The sequence below is a fragment of the Bombus impatiens genome, unplaced genomic scaffold (genome assembly GCF_000188095.3).
Source record: "Bombus impatiens unplaced genomic scaffold, BIMP_2.2 scf_0582, whole genome shotgun sequence".
Lineage (NCBI taxonomy): Eukaryota > Metazoa > Arthropoda > Insecta > Hymenoptera > Apidae > Bombus > Bombus impatiens.
Window position 1 is genome coordinate 657,183 of NT_177001.1, and position 8,484 is coordinate 665,666.

At 27.6% G+C, this 8,484-nt stretch overlaps 1 protein-coding gene across 16 annotated transcripts; it reads right to left on the reverse strand.

The window, feature by feature from the left end:
- Positions 1-1,435: 1,435 nt before the first annotated feature.
- Positions 1,436-7,775, reverse strand: LOC100741354 (cyclic AMP-responsive element-binding protein 1). Of its 16 annotated transcripts, none has more exons than XM_033322311.1 (9): positions 7,456-7,775; positions 7,199-7,347; positions 6,393-6,600; positions 5,790-5,939; positions 5,470-5,599; positions 3,475-3,564; positions 2,849-2,992; positions 2,456-2,543; positions 1,436-2,357 (listed from the first exon to the last, which is right to left on the reverse strand). In XM_033322311.1, the coding sequence occupies exons 3-9, from the start codon at positions 6,579-6,581 to the stop codon at positions 2,213-2,215; spliced, it is 936 nt and encodes a 311-aa protein (XP_033178202.1). In that variant the 5' UTR covers positions 6,582-6,600; positions 7,199-7,347; positions 7,456-7,775; the 3' UTR covers positions 1,436-2,212. The 16 variants fall into 16 exon arrangements, with proteins under 16 accessions (XP_033178202.1, XP_024225314.1, XP_012244393.1 ...); XM_024369546.2 differs by lacking the exon at positions 7,456-7,775 and adding an exon at positions 6,982-7,090 and having other exon boundaries at positions 6,489-6,600; positions 7,199-7,449; XM_012388970.3 differs by lacking the exon at positions 7,456-7,775 and adding an exon at positions 6,982-7,090 and having other exon boundaries at positions 7,199-7,449.
- Positions 7,776-8,484: the final 709 nt, after the last annotated feature.

Consider the following 8,484-nt stretch of genomic DNA (forward strand, 5'->3'; position numbering starts at 1 on the left):
ACAAGTCACTATAAGTACATTGTACTTTCAATTTACAGAGAATAATTCGGCAACGATCTATTTTGCAATAAAATTATTCAATTACAAATGATATATTAAGCATGTACGAAGATTATAACTGTATTTGTTTTCTATTATCAGAGTGAATAGTTTTGATAACAAATAAACTTGACAAATTACGCATCATACCTATACAACAAATTTTTCCAGTCTGATCAGTAACTGTAAATTTTATCTGGATTGTATTTAAAAAATATATATTATTAATATTAAAAAAATGATATGTATGCAAATAGTTCGAAATTAATATTACAAGTATGTTTTTGTATAAATTATTTTACAAACAATATTTTGATATCCTATAAAAAATCAAAAAGGAACAAAATTACACCAATAAAATAATTTCAAATTATCAGCAATATCATTTTTAAATGTGTTGAACAGTTTATATTACATCATTAAATGATCAAACTGGATCTTTCATATTTGAAATTGTATTTTTCTTATAAATATATAACAATCAAAATTATACATCAAATAGTTTTTATACTTAGATTACAGAACATTGATTTTATGGGAAAAATGCATTGGATAAATAATTCCTAGCATGATAATAAGTATGTGTCAGACATTAAAAAATAATTTCTTTTTAATAATATTATAAAACATAATATGCAAATTATCTGATTGTAACAAATTTTCATATTTTCTATTTAGACATTAAATAGATGCAATCGTATCGACATGTAATTTAGTTTATGGCTTATACTAGCGATTTAAAGGTTTCATTTAATTTTAAAAAATATGAAAATGTATCGGAATAGAAATTTCAATTTTAACGCAACTGTACGTATTTTTACGCAGGACATAAAGCTATAACATAATATATAATTCAAAAATATTGTTATGTACCCATATTTGCCTAAAACATAATTTTATACATACGTATGTATGTATGTGAGCGCAGTTGCGCGTGTTTATTTATATACTATATATATATATACAGGGTGATTCATAAAAGCATGTCAATACTTCAGGGAGTGAATCTATACATTAAAATAGATTAGCATAGATTCATCACCTGAAGTATTGACATGAATTTATAAATCACCCTATACAGAAATCTTCAAGGCACTCCAGATATATATTACATTTATATTTATATTTTACAAATTCTGTTCTTCACCTTCTTGCACTTGAGGCATCTTAAAATAGAAAGTAAAATAAGACGAGAGCATTTCGCCTAATGCTTTTTTATAGCATATTTCTCTACATTGTATAAATTATATTTTTCTTCATAATACAGTTCTGAAGTTTGTATTTAAAGTAAAAAATTATATTTATACACGTACATATTGCAGCAGCAATAATCAAAGTAGTAGAATTTCGGTCTATTTATCTATTTACAACCATCCCATTATCTTTTCATTCAAACACCTCTAATAGATGCACTTTTTTAATGGACCTGTCTCTTTCAAGTATAAAAGAATAGAGAAATTGGAAAAAAATTATACAGATACTATTGTCTAACAACTATGCTCTTTTTTTTTAATGCAGAAACTATGTGATTTTAATTCGTAGCTGTATCTAATTTCTAAGTTACACTAGCAAATATTGTGTATAAGGCGTTTTCCTCAAGTATGTGTATTTTTTAGCGACCAATTATTTATTATAAATTGACTACTAAATATACTCTCGGGTTCTTGTTTTTTATAATTCTTTTCACTTTTTTACTAATGTAAATTTTTTTTCGAATAGAATGAAACTACATGGATACAATATTTATGTGTGAGTAAAACAGTTCCGTTCAACATCACATAGTCACTGTAATCTAAATGAATATATTCCAAACGTTAATATTATCGTCTGGTTATCAACACATTTTTTGAAAATGTAAACGTTAATAACCTAAATTTATATGATTGTTAAGTTTATCCAAAATATAGATTGACTTCCAGAATATTGCCTATAAGTTTGCTGCCTCTGCATTTCATATACCTTTGGCTTCTCGCTTTAGTAACAGCAAGTTTCACAAGCCTTCATATTCGCATTTTAAATACAGTATGTTACAGAAACACTTATTTATAAGAATGCATGTACATCACCATCGCTTACCTAACAATGTTTAGGATAATGTACATAAAGAAGACATGTACAAATTTTTTAGCAGATTAATAGTTTTCATACAATGTTTCAACATTAAACACCAACCTCAGTCAGTTTTCGGTTCGCATAGCTGTTTTAACGATTTGAGTTCTTCTATTAACGTCTGATTTCTATTTTCCAATATCGCAACACGGTTTTCTAGACACTTTATATATTCTTTCTTTTTCCTTCTACACTCGCGGGCTGCTTGTCTATAAAAAAAGTATTTTTATATTTTTAAATATTTATATAAACAAGAACAATTACGAAAATTATAATTAAAAGTATTTCCAGTTCCTTCAAATCTTACCTATTTTTAAGCAACCTTAATTCTCTTTTTCTAGCTGCATCTTCTACTACAACACCATGTCCTGTGTAAGCTGGAACATTGTCAGAGACTGTATTCCCCAAATTTTTAATTTTGTTATTCACAATCAGTCAATGAAAATTTATGTATGTTATTAATATTATTATTAGATACTAAAAGTAAGCGAGTACCAGAATTTCTTTAACAATTGAGTTAGGATCCTGAAAGTTTTTAATTAAAATCTGAGGTTTATGAATATCCATAATTTCAGATACTCGCACACTTCTATTGAATACAAAAATTATTTATATTTAAAAAAAAAATTAAAAGAAAATGTCAGGGATATATCAGTTATTAAAAAATTCAATGTTAAAAAAACTATGAAAAAACGCGCACCTGGGACAAAAAATTGTGTATCTTGGCCTTGTGCATACTGTACTATAGCTCCACCTGCAGTTGCTGCATTACTCATAGTTAATGTATGAAGTCCAGGCACACCTTCCCCTTGAGTTGCAATTTGTATGGTTCCAGCAGGAATTACTGTAAATTGCATTGATCTCAATTACTGACACAGTATTAATAAAGACAATACACATCTAACTAAGCATATTTCATATAACACAATTTTTTACTAAATAGAGGTACTAAAAATCATTTATTTTAAATGATAGCACATAGAAAAGGTAAACATAAATCTGAATGGCTTTTTAACAATTATAATGATTATTTATATTATTGAGTATATATAGATAAACCTATATATATTTATAAACAGAATTGAAAACCCCATAAGCAAGGATGCCACACCAAGCAATCATACAAAATATTAAATCATATATAGTATTACATCAGGTAATATGTATAAGGACGAAAGGAATAAAATTTTAAGTTCTTCAGACTAATAGTTCTAATTTACTCTCCTAACATTATCTTCATTAAAATGAAAGGACAATGGCTAGGATTGTGCACAGAATTAAATAAAGGACAGCCAGGAAAGATATGTAGAAGAAAAAATAACCAACCTGTCTGATAATGAAGCGAATGGGACGACACTTCACTGTCCACGTTAGAATCACACTCAGAAGATGATTCTAGAGGGGGCAATCGACCGTCTGTAACACCGAATTAATACAACCCCCAATTATAATAGAGTTGTTATCGGTGTTAATTTATTTAATCTAAATCAATTTGAAAAATTTCCAGAATGTGACATGTATTTCATGAGAAAATAATATAATGAATATGGCATTCATTTCTAGAAACAATGATACCAAAACAATTTGGTTAATATTTGGTACATTTCTTCTTAAATAACTTTCCTGATTGCATAAAAGCATGTAATTGTACATACGTGTATGTTTAAAAAGATGTGCATCCAGAAAGATGATTTTGTATAAATAAAAAGTATAATAAAAATAAAATATAATTGTATGCTATTTCCTTTCTGACTGCTGTTTTCATATTTTTATTATAATGCTGTGCAGTCAGCTCATACAAAAAGGAAATAGATTAAAATAAAAATAAAAGCTAAGCAATAAAAACATGCAGTCTTGCAAAGTATAAATAGAACAAATAATTTTTTAATATTCGATTTTTTGAACAAAATGAAACTTTATTAAAAATAACAAATGTGTCTTGTTGATTTTAATAATTTTTTAAATTTTAGTTATAAATATCTTTAACTTTAACTATAAAATTTATAATTGACTAATTATCTACAAATAGATATATTGAGAATACTAGATATTTTTAATCAAATTAATTGTGTATTTACCTTAAATTATAAAAAAGTTACTTTTTAGTTCATGTTATTGGTACCAAATAAATAAACATAAGCGGGATTTCATTTAAATAAAAATAAATAATTTTCCTTCATATCATGTATCTATAATTATTTATATTGGTTAGAGGAGAGTTCATTGCATTGTTTTTGATTTAATATTATTAACTTAAACTTTAACTTATATTCTAAGCTTGGTATGGCATTCCCTTTCTCAGATGTATAAAATAAAATATTAAGAAGCATAAAGTATCACATTTTTATCCCTTATTATCCTAATACAGTTATATAAATATACTTAAATATTTGTTTGATAAAGAATGACTTATAAGACAGATTGATTATACATGCATTTATTCAGATTTAAAGTAAATTAATAAGATAATAACTAATTGGAATAATTATTTAAGAAATACGTAGACAGTACATAACAATAGTTGTATGAACTGACATGCACTTTATCATTTTCTGAGAGTCAATGTATTTTTTAAGATATGGAAGACAGAATGAAAAGGTGAATATAATAATATCACACATATACATATATACATCAGTCCGAATAACATATAAAAGTAAGCACGATGTGGTTCCTTGCAGAAAAATAAGAAAAAGATATGGAATAAAATTTGTTCATTCTCTGTTTAGTTTTCGAGAAAATTGAGTTTGAAAATTTATCAAATATACTTGAACATGAGTAATTCCAAACTGGACAAAAACAAAATAATCGACCCGAGAAGTAAAGTTTTTTAGCAAAACGCTTTGTTTCTAAGAAAAATAATGAATAATTTGAAAATTTATCATACAAATGTACTAGGTCGATTCTTAAATAAATATGCTCAAACTCTATTTCCTTAATTCTACATTTTCAACTTATTTTTACATATAAAATGACTTCCTGTCAATGATTTAGTCTTGTCCAGTCCGGAATTAGCCAAATTCAAGTATACTTCGTAAATTTTCAAACTCAATTTTCTCGAAAATTAAGCCATGAATGGAAAAATTTTATCTGATGTAGTTTTTTTTATTTTTCTACAAGGAATCGCGTTATATCCGCTTTTACATGTTATTTGGTCATCCTGTATAAATGAACTAATAAATTTATATGTAAGTTTAATTAAAGTAATAAAATATCTAGATGACAACTTGTTACTTCTTGTAAATATTCTATTAAAAATTGAAATGTTCGTTCTGATTTTAATTCTATTCCTGATATGTGATAAAAATAAATTTATCATACCTGTAATTTCACCACCACCTAAGTCATTGAGAATTTTTTTGTAAGAAGGTCGTCGGGTAAGAATTCCTCCCCTTTGTTCTGGAGATTCTTCTGAATCTGAGAAACTATCATCACTACCAGTTTCAACCACCTAATACATTAATGTACAATATAATATTTTATTATATTTATTGAATATTATTTATTTATTATTTATTTTTAATATTTAATATATATAAAATGCTGTCATGTATATTCAAATTTTATATCTACTTATAAATGGTTCATTTAAAGGAAGATGAGAAGAAATTAACAGTATAACTTGGTCTCGAGATATTTACCTGAAGTGTTTGTAAACTTGCTTGGGCTGTTTGTATGACAGAGTTGGGTTTGCTCACAAGTATGACATTTCCTTTTGAAATAGCAACAGGTTGAATGTTCGTTGCAGTTTGAATTACTGATTGTTGATTAGGTTGTATAACAGACTGTACCTAAATGAGTAAATAAACATTATACATAAATGTATAAAATGTTATGCATGTTAAAGAATAGATATTACTGAATAAATGAATATGAATATTCATAAAATGTTTTAATATGAACCAAATATAATAAATTTTATAATTGATTGATATCATCATGCATATGCAAGTCATCATAAAGTGGGTATGAAACAACTATTTCATAAAAATATTTATCATAAAAATTGAAACACCAAATTCATTGAATCAACAAATAAAGAAGTAATTAATTAAGAAAACTAAATTTGAATTTTAGTTTCTTAATTTGAACCAGCATTATGCAAGAGTGAATATACACACAGTGCTTATTTAATTAATTCATAATTATGATTAAAAACATAAATAAATTATATATGCATGCTTTGAACTAAAATAAAGAAATAAATGATCAGACATAGATACACAGGAGATTCTCCTGTATACCTGTGTTGCCCCTGACGTAGGTAGTGTCAGTTGCACAATGCTGGTAGAAGCTACCAGATGATGAGTTTGCTGCTGTGTTCTATTGAGAGATTGTACCGATGTAGCTATCGCTGGTGCTGCATCGCCACTTTGAGAACCCGTAGACAATGGGTCAACAGCTGATCCATTTTCCTCAACCATACTTTCCATAGCCTGGGGACCTCAAACCCTACAAAAGATGGAAAATAATTTCATAATTATGTATATTTTTATAATTGCATTTATATATACTGTATAATCAAACCTTTCAACTTTTATCACTGATAATTAAATCTATTTTTTGATACACTAAATGATGAAATTGTTGCACAACAAAAAATTTTACATTTAATCGAATCGTCCTATTAAGAATAAACATCGTATACATCTCATTAAGATTACATTTAACCTCCTCAGTGATCTTTTAAGCATTTTAATGAAAACAAAACTACACAGAAACCGTAGACAATATTTTTTGAAAAAAGTCAAATATATATGCATAGTTGAAGTATTACGAAACGAATTCCAGACTAAATATAAACATCGTCGGAACAAATAGGTTTTCGAAAACCTGTGTGTATTCAAGTCAAAATCAGGATCTATCCGTTAAAGTGCAAAAGTTTTAAATTTCCCGCCAGTCAGCGATCGGCGGTGTTACTGCGTCATTTACATAAGCAGATCTAAAAATAATACGAGAACAATAAACACTTAAAAGAGATGTTTTCGTGGATGATCGAAGGGTCAGAAAATTAATAAAAAAGCACGATGAAACATGGTTAAGATTGTACCGATTGGCATCACGGTGAGTCGGTTATTGGTGAAAAGAGATGTCAGAATTGTCACGTAACCCCCATTGCCCTTTTCGAGAAATTCATACATCTTCCTTAAGGCGCCATATTTTACGGCATATTCCATAGCAGACGTAAAACTGATTGTACTAGGATCATGAAAAGTCAAATGCTAGTAGTTTCGGCAACAATTTTCGATGCACCGTTAGCGCAGTGGTCCATGCCCGGTTGTTATTATTCTCCAGCTGGGTACTTACCAGTTACGTATTTCTCGTCACCAACTTTGCTGCAATCGGAGTGGGCAAACGGGCAGGTACGTAGCAGCCACGTCAAAACTCCAGTGGCTTCGTCACTGGTGGAGCCCACGACCTCCGCGCTGCGCGTCACCATCAAAATGGCCGACGTGCTTTCCCTCCACCCCCTCAAAAAACTGATCGTGCATCGGATAGTGATGGGTGATGGACGATGCTCTCCTACATATGTGCTTCACATCAAATACTAGCTACGTTTCCTTAAATATTACTTTCGACTTACCAGTTATCAAACTGCGATTCATATACAGTGGCATATTTATTAATAATCGGGCAAAAGGTGTTTCAGAAATATATATTTGTTTATAATAGTGTTGGTTTTTGATTTTATTGAAACATTTATTATAGTTAATAAAAGTATTAATTTATTAAATGCACAAATTTTTTTATATAAAAAGCGTTACATCAAATTTATATTAATGTTATATAATTTACATATATATTATATGTATGTATATTTTATATTTTATAAACTGTATCTTGCTTAGTATTCAATACTAACTTCGTTTTCTTAAATATTATCTTTTATTGCAACTACGATTCGTTATGAAGACTACAGAGAAAAAATATGACACGTTAATTTTCTAATCTTTATGTTACTTGTTTATTTTTAAATTAAAAAATAGTATTTTAATATAAAATAGTTAGAAAAAGGAATAATCTGATAGGTTCGAAGATGCAAGCCTTTCAAAAATTAGTGATAAAACTAGGATGTTAGTTTAAATTAATTAATATTAATCTGCATATTGTTATTAATATTTTTGGAATGTTTAAGAATATTTTTAAAGAAAATTTTAGTGTTTAATTGATTGACAACACATCGAATTTTAAAACTGCTCTTTTATAAAAGGTAGGAAATGTGACTTATCATGTTTTTCACTTATAATCTTCATATGTATATCTAAATGGGCATAGTAATTTCACAGTTAGCCTTACTGCAATAATGTTGAAACATTATTATTAACTGTAATAATA

Bases quoted from the DNA above. Each gene is read 5' to 3' on its own strand.
- LOC100741354 (XM_012388969.3), bottom strand. From the start codon at position 6,581: ATGGAAAGTATGGTTGAGGAAAATGGATCAGCTGTTGACCCATTGTCT. The intron at 3,565-5,469 runs GTATGATAAATT...TCGGTGTTACAG, and splicing joins AGGTGGTGGTGAAATTACAG to ACGGTCGATTGCCCCCTCTA. The intron at 2,544-2,848 runs GTGCGCGTTTTT...TGGGGAATACAG, and splicing joins TACACAATTTTTTGTCCCAG to TCTCTGACAATGTTCCAGCT.